Raw genomic sequence first — 20,017 nt, 5'->3', positions numbered from 1 at the left:
GACTTTTCCGGCGACTTTTCTCTTGAATCCAATTCGCCCGAGAGCCAAGCGTTCTTCCTCAATTTAGTACTCCTAGCTATAGGCGTATTCGGCAAGCTATAGTTCTTTATATCAAAGTGATAAGACGCACGTTCACTATTTTGATTCTTGACAATATCGCGAATAGAGTCCAGATTGAAATCGGGAACTGTTATTTGAAGCGGTTTGTAGGATTTTGGCGTAAAGCTTCGACTAAGTTTAGCGGTGGCTGCTTCTGCTGCTGCACTTTGGTCGTTAACTTCAACATTGTGTGGACTTAATATACTGCAGTACTGAGTAGAATCACTTCGATGCAAATCAGGTGTCGCCACTTTGTTCCGCTTACGGAATTTCGAAACCGGCGTCGAACAATTGCTGGCATAGCTCTGAAAATAATTATTATTTTATAAAGTCATGAAATCGATCAATGTTTGTTTCATGGCCTATGACGGCTAAGTATTTTTTGGTGTTACAACTATGGATGCCATACAACCCGACAATAACAAATTATTCAAAAACATTAAATTAAAAGTAGGATATTCGGATTGCATCACCTTTTCCAAATTGTCGAATTTCGCTGGAAGCAAGTCCTCATCAGATAAAAAGCAAATTTTGTCAACTTGGTCCGCTTTCTGTATAGTGTGATATATGGGACTACTATCTGTATGGGGGTGTACTATTGCATTGTGTTTTGTGGTCTTCGGGCCGTGACAATCAGGCTCTGCGGGACTTGTAGAATCCTACATCTTAGTTATTTCAAATAGTGTAATGTAACAATAATAATTTACATATACAAACAGCACCTTGATTTCGAAACCATTATTAAACAAAAGGGCTAAATTTTACAAGAGGAAGAATTTTGCATCATTATTTATCTCTATATAAAAGAGGTAAGTATTAGTATCAGAGCAGAGATATTTTTGAGATTATTTGTTATATAGTCGGCTTCTTCTTTAGGTGTTCTTAAGTCATATAATTTAATATTTTGTACGATTACTTTTTTATAGGAACTTTTAACTATTAAAGTACATAACACTTTTGAGATCATAATTTTTTAAATTTTATCCCCTATCATTATCAATATCGAACAAAAATAAACTGTGACAAAACTTGAAAACACACAAACAGCTAAACAAATAGTTAGACTTTTTTGTAAACTTTTAAGTCAATTCCGTAAATGCTAGTTGACAACTTGTGTACTTAATGGTTTCGCTAATAACTACGTTTTAAAGTTTAGTTTAATTTTAGCGCCATCTACCAAAATACTGGGAAATTAAATAGACATGTCAAATTCGTTCTGTAGATTTTGACCATTTGAACAGAATGTCATTGTCATTATACTATATTTAGTAAAAAAATCGTTTAGTAACGGTTTCGAAATAAAGGTGCGATACGTTATATAATGAAAAACTCATTGCAATGGTTGCCAAGGAAACACAATTCGTTCTATTCATTAAAAAATATCGACGAAATAAAACTAAAGAAGGTAGCTATTTAAGTAGATAATTTATTTAAAAATTGAGTAGGTAGTCCTATAATCAAATACAAATCTATATTACCGAAAACTAGAATCTAATGTATTACTGAACAACCTTTGGTTCAATGATTTATCAATAAAAATGGATCTAAAATGTATTCTAAGATAAAGAAAAAAATAATAATTTATTCTTAAACAAAAATATTCTAAAAATCACAACAATGGAATGTAACTTAACATTAAAATCACAATTGCGCTAAAGCACTTCTACGAGAAAAACTAACGTCTTTGGGTTTAACTAAGATTTATAAACCAGCTTAGTTATTTGTACTTTAGGGAGTCACCCACTTCCGCATTAACATTCAAATAATGTTAAACATAAATAAACACTGTTTATGATAAAATTCTCAATGATTTAATAGTCTTCATTATCTTCCATCGTGGAGAGGTTTTCCTCGGAAATCTTGCCTAAACACTTGCACACCATAGATGTGGTATTAGATAATTCATCTTCTATCTCTCGTTCAATAATTTCGAACTCATCATTTTCTGCCGAGCACTTTAAGCATTCGTCGGAGGAGGAATCTTGGTAGGCCATCACATTTTCTATGTTAACCTCTACTTCTCTCTCGCCCGAGTATAAAGCCGGGCTGCTATTGCTCAATGCGCGGCTTTCTTTATTAATTGTGGGCAAGACTTCTGATTTCGGACGAGATTTGAGCTTGTCACTGAGTTTTTTGAGCGCTGCCACGGGGTTCTGCCGCTTGGCCCTTGGGTAGACTCGTTGGATGCGCTCTTCCACCAGAGAAATGCTTCGTTTGAAGATAACTCTGTCTCTTCTGTCAGATCCGTCGGTGACGTCAGTGTCATTGTCACACTTGAAGTAAATTGTGTCACAGCCATTCTCTTGCTTAACTTTGAAGAGGCAGCAGTCGTCGTCCCGTTCGCAAACTAGTTCATGCAAAGAGCCGTGAAGCGGAATAAACTTCAATTTACCACCGAAATTCTCTTGCAAATGAGTAGAAATGTCGTCGTCTATGTATAAATCTTCGGTGCTGCAAGCTTCCTGTAAGCAGTAGTAAAGTGTTTAAATTAAAGCGTAAAAAGCTACAAAATGTTTTAATAAAATCCTAATATAATTCATGTAAAAACAAAATGCCGACATCGCAGTGTTCATTTCTCCCAAGATTTCTTTTATCTCCATTTTAGTGAGATTAAATCGGACCTATATAAGATAATGCAATGACTACATGCCACCAAAAATGAAATGATCTGTGCATATATGTATACATAATTGATATTTGCACGTGACAGTGATTTGACGTGCAATTGCACTATTAATGTACGTGATGCATTTTTTTCAATATCTATTTTGACATGTGTCAAAAGGACAGATTAGATATATAAAGCATAAAACTGGTAAGATATAAGGTAGATTGTTTCATTATAGCTTATTTTTGTTTAATTAATATTATAACGGCGGTGAACCATTCAAGTACTGACCAAGCATGATGTAGCTTAACTTCAGGTGTATACATATATTAGTTATGAAATATTAATTTCCAACAAGAATTATTTGATAATATATTGAAGTGCTCAAAAGAAAATGTTGGCCAATAAGGTTTCTAAGGCAACATTATTTTACGCAGTTCCTGGGTCCAGATTTCAAATAAATACTTTTTGAAAGTCACCCTAAGGATATTGTAACTTCTGATTCCAATGAGTTTTTGTTGAAATTTAGAGAAAAACATAAAAAATGCCTACAAAAAGTCACAGAGGCATTGCTATTATATATTATAAGAGACAGATTTCACCTGAATAGCGCTGAAAGCCTGGCACCTCTTCAATTGGTTGAGATGATCATCAGTCGAAGTTTCGTCGATAGAGAGATCTAGCTTTTCCTTAGAATTTTCCCCAACAACCACATTCACATTCTTATCGAGCACTTGTAACTTACGCTCATTGTTATTGAACGTGATTCGGATTAGAGGTTTATTATTACCAAAGACTGTGACTTTCGAGAAAGATTTTATCGTAGGTTTGTCTTCTTTAAGTCCCTCGACCACGTTAGTCACGCCTTGGTTGAGGAACTCCTCAGTTTTCTTATTAGAACATTCAGAAACGTCCAAATCGCAAAGGCTTTGTAGTTCACTACAAATCAAGTCGCGAATGTAGTCCTCTATATTTTCCGTCTCAGTGGCTTGGTCCACTTTTTCATTGGGTTCAAAAACATCGTCCGTGCTCGTACTGTAATGGTACAACGTTTATTGATATACAATAGGGAATTTCAACATTTAAAAAAAATACGTCAAGGTAGTGAAGGCGATAATAGTTATCCCAAATACAACTACTGTATATTTAAAATATTGAAAAAAAAAAATCAAAAAGCCAACATCACGAGGTGTTCCCAGGCGGTCACCCATCCAAGTACTGACCTCGCCCGACGTTGCTTAACTTCGGTGATCGGACGAGAACCGGTGTATTCAACGTGGTATGGACGTTGGCGAGAGCGATCGTTAAATAGCAGATCAATTTTATTTTACAAATACATACGATTTATTCAGATCCAGTCGCTTGTGTTCATTGTCCCGGACGGGAAAATTGACGCTTTTAGTCATACTATCACGGGATTGGAAATACTGCTCGAACGGACCTATGAACAGGAAAATATGTATCGTTCCCGTGTGTGGTTGCATACACATTTCATATTACTACACTACTTTTTCTCTTTCTGACTACGTTATGTTTACGCCCTGATGAAAAGAGACAGTTGACATTGGTTAAAATGGTCATTCTATATACAGGTGTTTCACATTTTTTCGCTTATCTAAAAATTCCAATTTATATAACAAATAAATATATATTTTATTTATTATACAAATAAACTTTCTTTAACGGATTCAAAATGACGTTTTCAATGCTTTGCAAATGAGGTGTGAATTTGTAAGAAACAGTAATTTTTCATGTAAATATAACTCGTATTTAAAAAAGATTGAAATGTTTAAAAAGAAAATAAAAAGGTGTTTTTTTTAAGAGTCATTTATTAACCATATACCAAATCCAACACCAAAGGAATAAGAAAACAAACATGCACTGCACACATTAATTATAAAAATAACTATGCATATTATAATAAATCTAGAAACAGGTTTTAAATAATGCACAATAGTAATACCTCCTTTTTGGATTTAATCAGCTTTATTTATAGCTTAACTATAGTCTTATAGCAATAATTATAATTAGGAGCATTTTTTACACTGCACAGAAAAAAAAGCATGCAAAATTCAAATCGACTGACCGCTCTTCCAGCTCGCAGCTGGGGACACAGGTGAAGCCCGGTACGGCCTATATGTGGAGGGCTTAAAGTACAACTGTGGGAGAGACTTCTGCATTGTGTCCGTGCAGTGGGACGCCGGCTTTACGGCTCTCACACTGGCCCGTCTGAAAGACGAGAACTGGTGAATACAACGTGGTATGGACGTCGACTACAAAGATTATTTCTTATTTAAGGTTAGATCTTTGAAAAGTTTAGATTTATGTTTCTGTTACGTATTGTATATACTCCTGCCAATACGAATGATATTGAATACTTTTTATTGCTCAGAACAATTGAAGAATTTTGTTCCAAGTATGATGATGTATTAGTAATCGGTGACTTATATTCTTGTTCAAACAATGTAAATACTTATATTTGGAATTACTTTAGTAACTTTTGTGAATTCAGTCAGTGTAACAATATAGGGAATGTTAGCGGTTCCTTCAAATGATGTCCCGTCAAAAACGCATGAGCGCTATTTTCAATGGAATTTTAAGAAAGCCGAGTTTAGTGTATTGTATTCCAAGGTTAGAGAAGTGGATTGGTCTGATGAATACTCGTCTAATTTAAATCAGAGTATCGATTGCTTCTATTATAAGTTAAACTCTGTGCTTGAGGAAAGCGTGCCAAAAAATTCCAGGAACCTAGGATACTCAAGGTGTATTTATATCCTAAATGGTACACTGCATAAAACATACATGATCACTAAATCCACAGGAGATTACGAAGAGTTAAGCCGTTCCAGAGTGGAAGTCAAGAAATTAATTGCATTGGCTCTTGAAAATTATAATAAGGCTGTTGAATCAAATGCGATTGAAGATCCCAAGTCATTCTGGAGGTTTATTAACAGTAACAGTCAACAGAGAACCATGTACGGGTATTATTGAGAACGGAGAGGTATTACCCCCTGATAATTAGTGTTAGAGCATTTGCCGAGTATTTTAGCTCCGTTTATGTTACACAAAAGCCAAAGCTTGACGTCAGCGCTGCTGTTGCCGGAGCGGTTTGTTCAAACGGGGCTGCACGACTTCATGTTGAGAGCTTACAGTTAGGTAGAGCGGCTTAAGCCAAAAAAGGCAGCAGGCCCGAATGGTATACCGCCGCGAGATTGTGGCGTCGTACTAGCTGCTCACATCTAACCACTGCTTCACATATATAACCTGTGTCTCAAAGCAGCAACATTTCCCACATGTTGGAAAAGCAGTCGGGTAATTCCAGTTCCTAAAGTAGGATGCTATGATAAAGTAAAACAACATAAACCGATAGCTATATTGTCAAGTCCGCCGAACGTATTGGAAGCAGCACTTCAAAAATGCATATTTAATCAAGTGAGTTCCGAACTATCAGAAGCGCAACACGGGTTTAGGTCTTCGAGGAGTACCACTAGCAACCTCCGTAATTATAGGGCTAATATTAGACCAGTAGTGGACAGTGAAAAACAGGTGGACGCTGCCTATTTCGACATTAAAAAAGCGTTTGATTTGGTCAATAATGACGTGCTTTTGCAGAAGTTTGTACATGTAGGATTCACTCCCACACACACACACTTATTAAATTTTACGCACTTTACGAACGCAATACGTGGAATACGCTGGGTGTAGGTCAGATGCATACTTTACGAGATCAGGCGTGACACAAGGCAGTAATTTGGGACCGTTGGAATTTCTGATAATGCTAAATGACATACCGAAAGTTGTCAAGAAAATAGTGATATAGAGAGTATAGATGACTGTATACGGCTGCAGGAAGACATTGATCGAGTGGTTAATAGCAGGAGCAGGAGAAATAGATTAGAGTTTAATTTGGCGAAATGCAAAGTCATATCTTTCTCGAGGGGTTCATATTACGAATAGCTTGTGGCTTCACGAATATCAGTCCAATTAAAATTTTATACAATGCGATAGTGGGAAGTCACTTGGAGTACAACGCAATGGTGTGGGCCCCATATGATGCCTTATAAGGGCAATAAATTCACTCGCTGCCTCTACAAGAGACTGTATGGAGTGTATCCCTTGTATCCGCTTATGTACCCGAGCCTGTTTGTTCTGGGTAAGGTGGGTTACGAACAGCTACGCATCAGAAGAAAGCTAGCTGTGTCAGTGTATTTAAGATACATACAGGTCGAATCATAATCTGGATATTATGGAGAGACTGGGTCTACGGGTACCGAGTAGAAACCTGAAGCTTCCGTCAAAACTTTTGGATGTACCGCGCGCACATAGCAACTTGGTTAGTAAAGCGCCACTCACGCGAGCAATACAAATAATTAACAACATTTCTACTGAGGTAGACCTATTTGTTTGTACACTGGCTGAGTTCATAAGAGTTGCTCCCTACATTGTTAGTATATTATAACTAGGCAAATAAATATATTTTTTATGTCGGATAATCGGTGTGGGTATTATTTAGAATAATGATGTGGATTAAATAAATAAATATTTGACACAAGTAAGCTTGCGTGCCTGAGTTGGCTGTTCTTTCGTTTTGTTTTCTTTGATTGACATATTATAAAATTACCTTTCTTCCGGCAGCGAAAACGACCTTACATTCTTCTTGTTCGCCTCGTGTATCCATTTCTCATGAATCGCGACCAATGGCTTAACGTTCACGTTGGCTAGAACCTCTTCTTCCACCTTGTACAGGCTTGACTGAACAGACCGAGTGGACCAAGTAGACGGTCTCGTGTCCAGCTCCGCGAACGAGAAGTCGAGTGGTGGATCCGGAATTCTGAAATTAAACAAATAGGGACATACAATTCTGTATAGTTTTATTGTAGACTTCGGTAAGTCCGTGTAAGTATTACAGGGACCGAACCAAATATATTTAGCAAAACAATCTAATCTAATTAATTATTTGGGTAATATCAAAACTTCCTCAAGACGAGAAAATAATACATCTATATTATTAGTGACATAATACCGTTTCAAGCCCGTGTAGCTGTCTCGTACACTTTCTTCGACAGGCGATTCTGGTCTCTTTAATTCTGGGCTTTCAACAATACTAAAGTTAGAAGTGTTTTCTTTGATCTCAGTTTCCCGGTAGGTTTCTTGTTTCTGATCTATAAAAAACAAAGCCATCTTTTGAAACAATGAAAAAAAAAACAAAAAAGCCAACATCACGAGGTGTTCCCAGGCGGTCACCCATCCAAGTACTGACCTCGCCCGACGTTGCTTAACTTCGGTGATCGGACGAGAACCGGTGTATTCAACGTGGTATGGACGTTGGCAATAGCTACTCAGAATTACTCAACAACACAACAACTCACCTTCCTGTTTGTGCCCTTCGAATGTAATTTCTTTACAGAGATCTTTTAGTTTCTCCCCATAAGACAATTCTTGTGACTTTTCCGGCGACTTTTCTCTTGAATCCAATTCGCCCGAGAGCCAAGCGTTCTTCCTCAATTTAGTACTCCTAGCTATAGGCGTATTCGGCAAGCTATAGTTCTTTATATCAAAGTGATAAGACGCACGTTCACTATTTTGATTCTTGACAATATCGCGAATAGAGTCCAGATTGAAATCGGGAACTGTTATTTGAAGCGGTTTGTAGGATTTTGGCGTAAAGCTTCGACTAAGTTTAGCGGTGGCTGCTTCTGCTGCTGCACTTTGGTCGTTAACTTCAACATTGTGTGGACTTAATATACTGCAGTACTGAGTAGAATCACTTCGATGCAAATCAGGTGTCGCCACTTTGTTCCGCTTACGGAATTTCGAAACCGGCGTCGAACAATTGCTGGCATAGCTCTGAAAATAATTATTATTTTATAAAGTCATGAAATCGATCAATGTTTGTTTCATGGCCTATGACGGCTAAGTATTTTTTGGTGTTACAACTATGGATGCCATACAACCCGACAATAACAAATTATTCAAAAACATTAAATTAAAAGTAGGATATTCGGATTGCATCACCTTTTCCAAATTGTCGAATTTCGCTGGAAGCAAGTCCTCATCAGATAAAAAGCAAATTTTGTCAACTTGGTCCGCTTTCTGTATAGTGTGATATATGGGACTACTATCTGTAGAACTATGGGGGTGTACTATTGCATTGTGTTTTATGGTCTTCGGGCTTTGACAATCAGATTCTGCGGGACTTGTGGAATCCCACTGATAACTAAAGTCGGACTTCTTAGTACGCAGCGGTATGACTATGTACTCCATTTTGTTGAGGTTTTCCTAAAAATGAAGGAAGATATGCATTAGTAAAACACAAACAACATAAAAGTCACCCATCCAAGAACGGACAGCGACGACGTTGCTTAACTTTAATCAACCAACCTTAACACTTTGCAACATCGATTGTAAGATTGTTAAATCTATGCGTTGATCCCTGCGAACCCTTAGCCCCTTCTGTAGCAAATCTAAGAGGCATCCTGGATAGGTACCGTCTGTAGGCAGACGCAATCCTACTTGCCATACAGTATAAGCATCCTTTAGTTTCTCATATGTATGTGATTCCCATGGTATTTTGGCTGTAAATGTGTGATTATTATGAACGTCAAGAAAAGTTAAAACGTCAAGACCATGATTACAACTACTTTTTTTAATATTATCTAAAGTAAGTGTTATAATGTAATTTTCTGTAGTAATGTAACAATTGCAAAAAAAATATAATTTGATCTTTTTTTCTGAAAAATATTCCTGTATAATCTTTGTTTCTAGATTAAAAACAGGTTACAATATATTTAAATATGTTCCCTGTTATTATATGTCTTGTAATACTTTTTTTTATATTCAGCATAAAAAAACCATTTCAATTACAGTTTAGAGTCCATGTTACGTCTCTCGAACGAACACCCTAAAGCGTCGAAATCAAGGCTTTGGTTGTTTAAGCTTGTCTTCCATACAATGATACACTCTACATAGCATGACACCCATTCTCAATAACGACAACAATTGAATAATAAAGTACTTTTTATGTTGTTAAAATTTGTAAAAACTGCGCAAGTGTGTACGTTCTTTGTCGCTTTATTATCCTTGCCCGCAATAAACTAGACTGTCAGCATCATGGATACGAATTTTCTAAGAAATTCGTTCTTATGTTTACAAATTAATTGTACGTGTAGACGTATACGTTTTTTTTCTTTTCACGTAACGACAACTGTCTATAACGCCATAAAATGCATAATCCCTTCAGTGTCGTCATATAGAGTTTACACTGTATTTATATTTTGGTTCAGAAAAACCAGTGGCTCTACAAACTCTAGGTCATGGCCACAGATTTCTGTTTCTGTATTAAGAAAGAGGATTCTATTTGTGGATCATTTCGGTTTCCTTATAAGGTTTCAGTTCACAGTACAAACAAGTGTTACAAATAGTAAGAAAAGTCCATTAGTGCAAAGTGCTTGTGTATAGTTTTCGAAAAGACCCTCGTTTCTACAACTGAAAAAGGACTCAAAGACAAATATATAATGTATTAGTCCCAGAAATCGACGGAGTGTTTTAGGCAGAGCAGCCTCCTTTTTCTGCCTTACGCCATTTCCACGTAACGTTTCGTACACGTGCCTAACGCCGTAACGTTTTCTGTACCCGATAGTAAAACGTTTCGTGACCACCCAGTAACTGTTTATACCTACAACTTACCATTATGTGGTATAAAGTACTGGAAATTTGTAAATAATATTAACAATAACGCGTTATTCAATCTGCGCATCGTAACGTTTTACAAGAGGAATAAAAAAAGTCGTTAATTAATACTTGAACGCTCCCCAAAGAAAAAGACACTATCCTTAAAACGTAGAAATATGTTTGAACCATACTCCTCGATTTGAGATATAAACGTGTGATTCAATCTGTAAACGAATGGTTTTTTAAGTGTACTGGTATGAATCAAAGTCAATATTATTTACCGTTACAACACTCCCAAAGTACAAGGCACAACGAATACACGTCACTTTTAGAACAAGGGTAAACGAATCCTTCTTCGTCAGGGTCATATAACTCTGGAGCCTGCCATCTATAGAACTCAGAGTCACTATAGGCTTTATGGTTCTTCTTAACACCGTCCCTTAAATAGGACTCCGAAGAACGAGCCGATATAAGAGGTTCCGATTCTGGAGTTGTCGGCTTTTGTGTGTCTGGAAAGAAATTTAAAAAGGTATATTAAATCCAATAATCTATTCCTTATCGGCTAATAATAAAATAAAATTAAAATCTCAAAGAGCCAACATCAGGACGTTATAAAAAACAAAAATTGCTTTTTAATATAGTGTACTGAAATTAGGTCATTTCACCACTAATGAAGATATTTGATCAAAAAAAAATCAAAAAGCCAACATCACGAGGTGTTCCCAGGCGGTCACCCATCCAAGTACTGACCTCGCCCGACGTTGCTTAACTTCGGTGATCGGACGAGAACCGGTGTATTCAACGTGGTATGGACGTTGGCAACAAATATCGCAAAAATTGTGTATAGAATTTGAATTGTGGATAATAATTAATATTTAAATAAGGAGAATGTAGTATATATCTGTCTAATCTTTTGCTAAATAACATGCATAAATATCATTATCTAAATGCAATTAACTCGTTCGGGTTTTCGGCAGTGTATTAAAAATAAACAGACAGACAAACATTAATAAGATAAATTAAGCCAATCCACAAGGTATCTTACTGAACTTTGGTATCAAAAATTTATTAATCTTAATGTTTTTTTAATGTAATAGGAGGCAAACGGGCAGGAGGCTCACCTGATGTTAAGTGATAGTGGGCGGCGCCCATGGACAATCACATTGCCAGAAGGCTCGCAAGTGCGTTTCCGGCCTTTTAAGAATTGGTAGGCTCTTTTCTTGAAGGACCCTAAGTCGAATTGGTTCGGAAATACTTCAGTGGGCAGCTGGTTCCACACACTGGTGGTGCGTGGCAAAAACTGCCAAAGTTTATTATTAGTTATCACCTAATTGTTTCTGTCCGTGTAACAAAACAAGTTGTTCCAAGGGATAAATTGCAATGCAATAAGATTTACAGATCACTAGAAACAACATTTTGTATTAGGCGGCTTCACACAAGTTACAGAACATTAGTTTTGTATTTGATATATGCTCCACTGTAACATTCAAAGACAAATTAAATCATTTGGATCATTGTCTCTGTTGCAGTATTAGCTCTTTTATCTAATCTGTATATGTGTTATTCTCAAGTAAATGTTGTCCATTTTTAATTATAACTGTACAATCTTTGGGTCGGACACTACATAAATAAACCATGATTAGTGTATGTGAATGACATATTAAGATAATTATCTACCTTACCCAGTAATATACATGAAGACAATCTTTAAAAATTACACATTATATTAATTAATTAATTAATATAATGTGTAATTTTTCATATAAATAAGTACAACCTACCTTCAATATTAACATACACAGGTTCCGAAGAATAATCATCATAGTTATTTTCAACCCTTGTTTCTTTCCGACCCCTCATACAAGGGCTCAAGTCTGCTAATTTAGCCGTGTCCTGTGCGGTGACCACTATACAGGTGCTGTGTAGGTCAGTATGCATGTAGCCATGCATTTTGAGGAAAGCCAGGGCATTGGCTATGTCTAGAGTGTAGTGCACGGCTGTTTGGGCGCTAAGAGTACGGCCCTATAATATGAACAAAATTAAGCAAGCATTTAATTTTAATAATTCGGATGCCAGTCTCTTAGGTATTCATTAAATGTTAAATCGTAAAACGTACGTTGTAATTTAATTTCTGTTTAATTGTGTTTAAATTTACTAAACTAAAACTTGGTTATTTAAAAAAAAAACAAATTACAAAAAGCCAACATCACGAGGTGTTCCCAGGCGGTCACCCATCCAAGTACTGACCTCGCCCGACGTTGCTTAACTTCGGTGATCGGACGAGAACCGGTGTATTCAACGTGGTATGGACGTTGGCAAGCATAATACAAAAAAACTAAATCAAAATCTTTCCTCGTTACCTGTTTATACAATATTCCGTAAAGAGAGTCTACGAATCGTTCACACACGATGTGTACATCGTCATTTACGCCTGGGTAAAGCCCCATCAAGAGGATCACGTTTGGATGGCGACATTTCCTGTAATAAATATATATTTTTTACATAACTATAAGTGAAAGAAGCCATTTCGTAACGTGCTTGAGAACTAGGTAGGTAGATATTAATGGTGGATTTTAATTATACTGGTACGAGTACTTGTTATTATGGTCTCTATTATCAATTGACACGTCATATCGGGAGTGCTTAGGGCTTAGTTAGAGATCGATAGAATAGAATCCATAACAGATTCCCGGTTTCCAGCACTATCTAGAACTATTCATAGAGAATGTTTTGAAATATAATTTTTGCAAGGTTTACGGGTCGGTGTTGCTCGTTCGAAGCCAGGTCGGTAGAACTTTATAATAGCTGACCCGGCAAACGTTATTTTGCCATGTAAATCATTTCTAGTGTAAAAAATAATAATTGGTAATAGAAGAGTGAAAATTTAGGGTTGTATATATTTTTTAATGTCATATAATAATAAAAATTATATATTTTTAAGAGTGGACACCCCTTATCACTTGGGGTTTTGAAATATAGATAGTAGCCGATTCTCAAAGTTATTAAATATGCATTAAAAATAACATAAGAATCGGTCCAGCTGTTTCGGAGGAACGAACATTGTGACACGAGAATTTTATATATTAGAAGATGTATGATTGTAACTTACATTATTTTAACTATGTGAAAATGAAATGCAATAATAAAGGACAACTACAAACAGATTTTTATAATACAAGTATTTGTTTCTCAAAAACGTAGTTTTGGCTATTTAATGCAATCATCTATTAAGCTAGATTATCGGAAAATACCGCCAGGCCTGCTAATGGAATGAAAATTTCATATAATATTAATTCAACACGCTAACTTTATGCGAAATATACTAGCTATTTAGTGTGTATATGTTTAAAAAATATAGTTTCTAAAGCCTCTGCAGTATATCACGAGATAAGTAACAAAATATAACTAAATTTAATTATACCTAAGTATATTTATCTCCATGTTCAGTTTCTTTTTTACTTGCTCCATAGTGACGCCGCGTATTTTTTTAATTTGCACCGGTACAACACCCCACTTGCCCTGACTCCAACATTTGTACTTGTCGAGAGCCATATTAAGATTACAGGAACTAGCGACTATTAAACCGAGTGTACTGGCATCACTCTAAAAGAAAAAAATGAATATCATTAAAAAATTCTTGTAAATTTAATAAAAAGCCAACATCACGAGGTGTTCCCAGGCGGTCACCCATCCAAGTACTGACCTCGCCCGACGTTGCTTAACTTCGGTGATCGGACGAGAACCGGTGTATTCAACGTGGTATGGACGTTGGCATTTGGGGACGCGAAATCGACGTAAAATATAAATTTCTGATTACAAAAGTAAAAGATTCAAACATTTCAAACAATGACGTACCTTAGTATCTTCTGTCCTGCTTGTGCTTATCGTATTATCGTGTAACTGTTCGTCTGCCCACTGATCCAAGTCATTTAGCTCACTCATTACTTCGCATAACTTGTCGTCCGTGATATTTTTATCCTGCTTTTCATTAATCCCATCAACTTCTTCAGTCCCTTTCGAATTGAGGAATTCGTTCGCGTCATACTTCAATGCATTATTCTTGAAGAACAATGGCGGTTCACTGTTGAATTCTATACGTCTCTGTTTTAAGACCTCGGGTACCTGTCTTTGACTAGTCCTCTTTGGTTCAGAATAGGATGCTTTGTGAAACAGGTCGCCAGGCATAAAGACTTGATTTTGAAACAGGAAATGTATATTTGGCACACCATCGTACGCTTTTTCGTCTGAATACGCTCTCGTATAACGTTTGTTTTTCTTATACTTCTGAACTTTCTTATCATAGTTGAAGCTGGGTTCACCGGCGCAGTCGGTGCAAGAGGCTGGTAGAGAGTGACGTCCAGATTTCCTTTTTGGTGTTTCGTGGTCAGCACCTAAGGATCGTCGTGCCTGGAATTCAGCTAGGTCCCTTTTGTATTGTTCAGTTCTGATGGTGCCAACCTCCGCAGTCGCTTCATCTGTTTCATTATCAATATGACTTGTTGTTACTGTTACGCGTTCTCTGTAAGGAATATTTTATATTAAGGTTTTACAATAAGTCTATAATATATCGAAGTATTTACGCGCAAATATAACAAGGGGCCTTTAAGATAAAAGTGAGCAATGACCCGTAACAAACTTGTAAGCTTTTCGACGTTGTAGATGTCCATGGCCAAACGAGCAATTCTGAAATACCACTGGAAACAACTACACGCAAAACATAGGTTACGATGTATATTAGAGATAATTTATATTAGTATAGTGTGGCAGGTCTTGCATAAGACTGTACATATACAGATATACCCAGCAATAGATAAATATGCTCAAAACACACCAAAGCATGTAATTTATTCGAGACAAGCAAATACTCATGTTTCTTCTTAACTACGAAGAAATAGTAGTAGATGAATAAGTTGTTAATTTAGAATAAAAGATAAGACCTTAGACTCTGGAGCTTATGCCTATAAATATCGTAAAATTTTCGCAATCGAATTTCAAATCACAAATATCGGTCATCTGACCGCAAGATTAATTTCTGCGGCTCTCTTCGTCTAGTGTCATCGAACGGCACCGTTGGAACTAATTACACTTGTAACGGAAATAACTACTGTGCCGAACTCATTGTTAAGGCACACTTACATTGACAAGTAACTAAATACTTATTGATAACTTTATTTTGCCTATAATTGATACAAAACTATTGTAATCTTGACAACGCCTAGAATACTTCAATAGCATTTAATTCGATTTCAATATATTGAGCCATGGAGGTCGAATCTCTTTTGTCCGGATTCCATTGCAATATACAATAGAGGTATATACCCATTGTGTCATTTCAGTGCAACTTAATTACAGCATGCATTAAACTAGATAGAGTATTTTAATCCATATCTTTTAATATCTTTTACGTAAGTAGATATTTTACGATTTGCTTCCTCATATACAAGGAACCCGTTAATTTTTAACAGTGAATCTGATCAAGATTACCAAATACATTATGCCATATATTATTTTACTTTTACTTGCCTTAAACTTATTTTGTTTCGTATTATATCCCCGAAAAGTAAAACTTTAACCAACAACTTTGTTATAATTCCGACAACACCTATTGTATCTTGTGATATTCAAGCAACGACGCATGTGCACAATTAAAATAGTCGCCAATTCTCATCACATTTCTCATTACAATTCTTACTGGTTTTATTGTGCATTTTCGCAATTATTGTCACAGTAATGAGTTCCATTTCATTTCATATTCATCAATCCGTCTCACGCGCAATTCTGCACAAGTGAAATTCCTTTGTTAATTTTCTTTAACAAAAGTTTCTATGAGTCCCTGCATCAGCCGTCTGATGATCAATTCATACTTAAAATAGAAAGCGCAAGTGAATTGATAGTGTAAGTTTGCAAAACCGTTGTCGACGCGCGGTTTTATTTTGAATAGTTTTTGCAATAATTTCCTAACCCAGTTTTTATACTTTCACACCTAGACGGAAACCGTTTAGATATTTTAATAATTTTCCATTTCCTTAATGAGATTATTGAAGCGTAGCAACAGGTTGGTAGGATAAGTACCTTCTAGCTCTAGGGTCTAATTTATACAGGAACAAAGGGTAGTGTTTATTCATGCAAGATAAATCGTATAGCACTTACGAGTCAAGTCGCTTTTATTCACTAATATATTACAGCGGTCATTATACGATTGTTATATCGAATTACGTCAACCTATCCAATATTTAGGTGTCGGAAACAAACATAATAGCTAGGTTGGATAATAACAATAGATTCACGACTTATTCACTGAAATCTTAAAATATCGTGATTGATACGTCCATTAATTTCGATCGAATTAATCTATTGTTTAAAACACTTTCACCCGTATTTACGGATACGCTCGAATTTTCTGACCGAAATTGACGCTTCGACGTTAGATTTATTTAGATTATCTTCGACATCAAAATTAGGTTGAAGCTTTCTATTATATCAAAGTTGCATAAGTTTAGTACATTAAGTCCAATTTATATTGTTATCAGTAATTTATCAAAGCCTTTCTCGAATTTAATCTGACTGCTGTAGAAAATCCATTAAGTACTGGTTGTACGTTTTGGCAGCCACCTATGAATCCTCGAATGTATTGATGGAATCCCTCATAAAAAATTGTTAGTATACAAGCCAAAATCATTATTATTCAGATCAACGGCTTTTTTTTAATTTAGAAGAATTTAATTTAAAAAGTTTTTATTAATTTCATATTCATATATTTATTTGCATTCCATAATGTTACAATAGATGTTTAAGCGGCTTAAAGCTAGGTACAATATTATGGACCCTGTTAGGGCACAGCAAAAGAAGGCATTACAAAATTTATATTACATAATTAATAGTAACAAAATAGTACATAAAATTTTACATTTCAGGTTAGTATTAATTATATAGAATAACATTTTTTTTATTTATTTAATTTTGAATATTTAGGGATTAATAATTATGAATAAGTCATTTACGTATAAGAAGTTTTTTTAGTTTGTTTGTAAATATATGTATCTTTTTTTCATTTCTTAGTGTCTCAGGTACTTTATTATAAATTTTGATTGACATGACTAGTGGGCTTGATGCATGTATTTGTAATCGGGAAGATGGTAGGTTTAGGCGTTTTTTGTGTCGAAGTGTATATCTTGTCTGTATGTCTTCGCGTGTGGTGTAAAATTCTTTGTGTGTATGGGCAAATTTACAGATTTCCAATATGTATAATGAGGGTAGAGTGATAATGTTTAGTTTTATGAGACGTGGTTTGCAGCTGTCTGTTTGTTCTATGTTAACTATGATCCGAATTAACTTTTTTTGAGTTGTGAATAGTGCTGGTGCGTCGGTGCTATTTCCCCACATTCTTACACCGTAGTTTAGCCATGCATGCGCATAGGCGTAGTAGGTGGTTAGAGCGGTTTTCAGGTCCGTAGTCTTTTTCATTTCCCGGAATTTCAAAATGTGGTTACATTTCCCGGATGGCACGCAGGGTTAGTGAATCATGGCAATATAAAAACCTAAACAGGCTTAAACTGTTATTCAGATGAGCTGATGGCAAAACCACTATTACTACTTTTAATGATCCAAGATCACTTTATGAAATAGCGCTTCGGAGCAGTTTATGAGCGTTTACAAAACTAACAATTATTCTCTATCTGTCACTCGACTTCACGAACTTTTACGGAAGCACTTCAATACGACCTTCGTTCAGTGTAACATAATATCACGACGCCGCAATAACTAACGTGTTTAAGCCAAATTTGCTTTTCTCATACCTGTATAACCAAATTGTTGTCCACGTTTGTTATTTTAAAAAAAACGTCTTTTGTCAAAAGATTCATCAAGCGAGGCCTATCGCGTATTTTTTGCAAAACTTCCGTTATAACTTACTCCTTGTGTTTTCTCTTTTACAAATATTGTTTTTATTGTTACATAGATATAACTGATATGTTTATGTTAGTTAGATTTTATTAATATTTTCGTTCAGCGTTTCCGTGCAATTGGGAATGACTGTAGTCTTTTTAGGTATGTAATTATTATAAGTTAGGATGATGTTATGGGAATAAGAAAATATAGCGCAATTGTAAAAATATGTTGCATAATTATTATTATATGATTCATATATTTTGTATGTTTCATTTAAAATTGTAATTTGTAATTAAACCTCGAGTAAAAAATTCGTAATTTCACTTTCGAGACGTAAATTAAATATAAATCTTTTAACGCAATTGAAAGCACGAAACTAAGTAGGTACTTTCGTTAGATTCCAATCGAATCGTGACTGTTGTCATGGGCGAGTTCATGATTAATTTTTGTGGATATATTTGAGAAGTGAGAAGGGCAGACGTTGAGACACATTATTATTAAAAAAATAAAAAAGGCTTACAATGATATATGTGAAATTATATACATGTATAAAAAAGTGTCGAGATGAAGTAGCAAGCAAACAATAGGGATGTAGGTTAAGACATTAGACAATTTTTGCCAGCACTAAATTACTCTGTTTTTCTTAGTTTTCATTCGGGTATACAACATATATTTTTCCAAATTTTTCACTCTCCAATAAAAAGGATACCTATAGTTGGCAGCCATTATTGTATAAAAATAGGTATATAAGAACATCTACTATTCTTACATACCCATGCTAAATTTACCTATTAGTATCTAGCCCTTTGGAATGAAACGGGGAAACCCCGTTTTTACCACAAGATTCATAATCAATCAATAGCATACAACGATTTAGGATGAGGCGAATCCCTTAATTAACCTAAATACAAAACTTCTAAAGAATAACACAATATCATAAACATACAAATAATGTGTTTAAGTGTACCGGCAGTAATTTAAATAGTATGATAGAAAATATATGCAAAATACCAGTCATAATGAAATCCAGTGTTTTTTTTTTATAATATCGAAAACAACTTACCGACGTAGCCATTTGAAAACACCCATTTCCTCCAACAAAACCACTTTTTAATAGATCTTTTATCAACACTTATTACAATTATTTACCACTAACAATTAAAACTTCTTTAATTGAAGAACCACAGAAAAGCATGCCGAAGATTACCGGCACCGGCTTAATAAAAACTATTAAGAAAAGTAACAATGACCCTATATATATTATTATTGTGCGGTCAGACAAAACAATGATGAACAACTCGGCTTGGCAATCGCAGTGAACTGAATTTAGTTTTTTGTACAAATTACTTTTCGTCGCGCTCCGTTGGACCACTGCAGCCACGCGGGAATACGTAAATCGTCACTTCTATGGTCTCACTTGAGCCGAGAGCGGTACATTTAACTTTTGTATAAATTTGTTAAACTCGGTGGTTGGTTAATAAAATCGAATAAGCCAACCCGCAACTTATACAAAATAGTTAATTTACAAAAATAAGGTATCTAGGATTAATGGGTGTTTACCGTGTTTCTTCAGTGGATTCTTTCTTCGTACAACTTTTTAAAACTTTGTATTCAAATAAAAACTTCTTCATAATGACTTTTGGCTTAAAACATTATAATTAAAGGCTTATAATATTTAATTTAATTTTTAATTGAATAAGGCATTGATAATAAGAATGTAAACAAAACAAAGCAATAACTGCCGGATGGTGT

General features: G+C 35.3%; 1 protein-coding gene and 5 non-coding genes across 7 annotated transcripts; all 6 read right to left on the bottom strand.

The window, feature by feature from the left end:
* Window positions 1-1,717: 1,717 nt before the first annotated feature.
* LOC123707112 lies at window positions 1,718-19,981 on the bottom strand. Of its 2 annotated transcripts, none has more exons than XM_045656908.1 (15): window positions 19,826-19,981; window positions 14,234-14,897; window positions 13,800-13,981; window positions 12,739-12,856; window positions 12,160-12,400; window positions 10,660-10,887; window positions 9,089-9,282; window positions 8,723-8,986; window positions 8,077-8,554; window positions 7,731-7,869; window positions 7,329-7,538; window positions 4,794-4,936; window positions 4,049-4,148; window positions 3,310-3,742; window positions 1,718-2,561 (listed from the first exon to the last, which is right to left on the bottom strand). In XM_045656908.1, the coding sequence occupies exons 1-15, from the start codon at window positions 19,894-19,896 to the stop codon at window positions 1,911-1,913; spliced, it is 4,116 nt and encodes a 1,371-aa protein (XP_045512864.1). In that variant the 5' UTR covers window positions 19,897-19,981; the 3' UTR covers window positions 1,718-1,910. The 2 variants fall into 2 exon arrangements, with proteins under 2 accessions (XP_045512864.1, XP_045512865.1); XM_045656909.1 differs by lacking the exon at window positions 19,826-19,981 and adding an exon at window positions 19,329-19,770.
* LOC123707858 lies at window positions 3,882-4,000 on the bottom strand. Its single transcript, XR_006753535.1, has one exon. It is a non-coding gene; the product is annotated as a 5S ribosomal RNA (ribosomal RNA).
* LOC123707857 lies at window positions 7,919-8,037 on the bottom strand. Its single transcript, XR_006753534.1, has one exon. It is a non-coding gene; the product is annotated as a 5S ribosomal RNA (ribosomal RNA).
* LOC123707856 lies at window positions 11,080-11,198 on the bottom strand. The gene has a single exon (XR_006753533.1). It is a non-coding gene; the product is annotated as a 5S ribosomal RNA (ribosomal RNA).
* LOC123707855 lies at window positions 12,577-12,695 on the bottom strand. The gene has a single exon (XR_006753532.1). It is a non-coding gene; the product is annotated as a 5S ribosomal RNA (ribosomal RNA).
* On the bottom strand, window positions 14,033-14,151 carry LOC123707854. Its single transcript, XR_006753531.1, has one exon. It is a non-coding gene; the product is annotated as a 5S ribosomal RNA (ribosomal RNA).
* Window positions 19,982-20,017: the final 36 nt, after the last annotated feature.

Source organism: Pieris brassicae, chromosome 3 (assembly GCF_905147105.1).
Source record: "Pieris brassicae chromosome 3, ilPieBrab1.1, whole genome shotgun sequence".
In the NCBI taxonomy this organism is placed as follows: Eukaryota; Metazoa; Arthropoda; class Insecta; order Lepidoptera; family Pieridae; genus Pieris; species Pieris brassicae.
This window is presented reverse-complemented; position numbering and strand designations above follow the sequence as displayed.

What these genes read in the sequence shown, in the direction of transcription:
- LOC123707112 (XM_045656908.1), bottom strand. Translation starts at nt 19,896, where the DNA reads ATGAAGAAGTTTTTATTTGAATACAAAGTTTTAAAAAGTTGTACGAAG. An exon ending in ACGGAATATTGTATAAACAG is followed by an intron (nt 12,401 to 12,738) that starts GTAACGAGGAAA and finishes TTCATATTATAG; the next exon opens with GGCCGTACTCTTAGCGCCCA. An exon ending in AATTCGACAATTTGGAAAAG is followed by an intron (nt 8,555 to 8,722) that starts GTGATGCAATCC and finishes AATTATTTTCAG; the next exon opens with AGCTATGCCAGCAATTGTTC.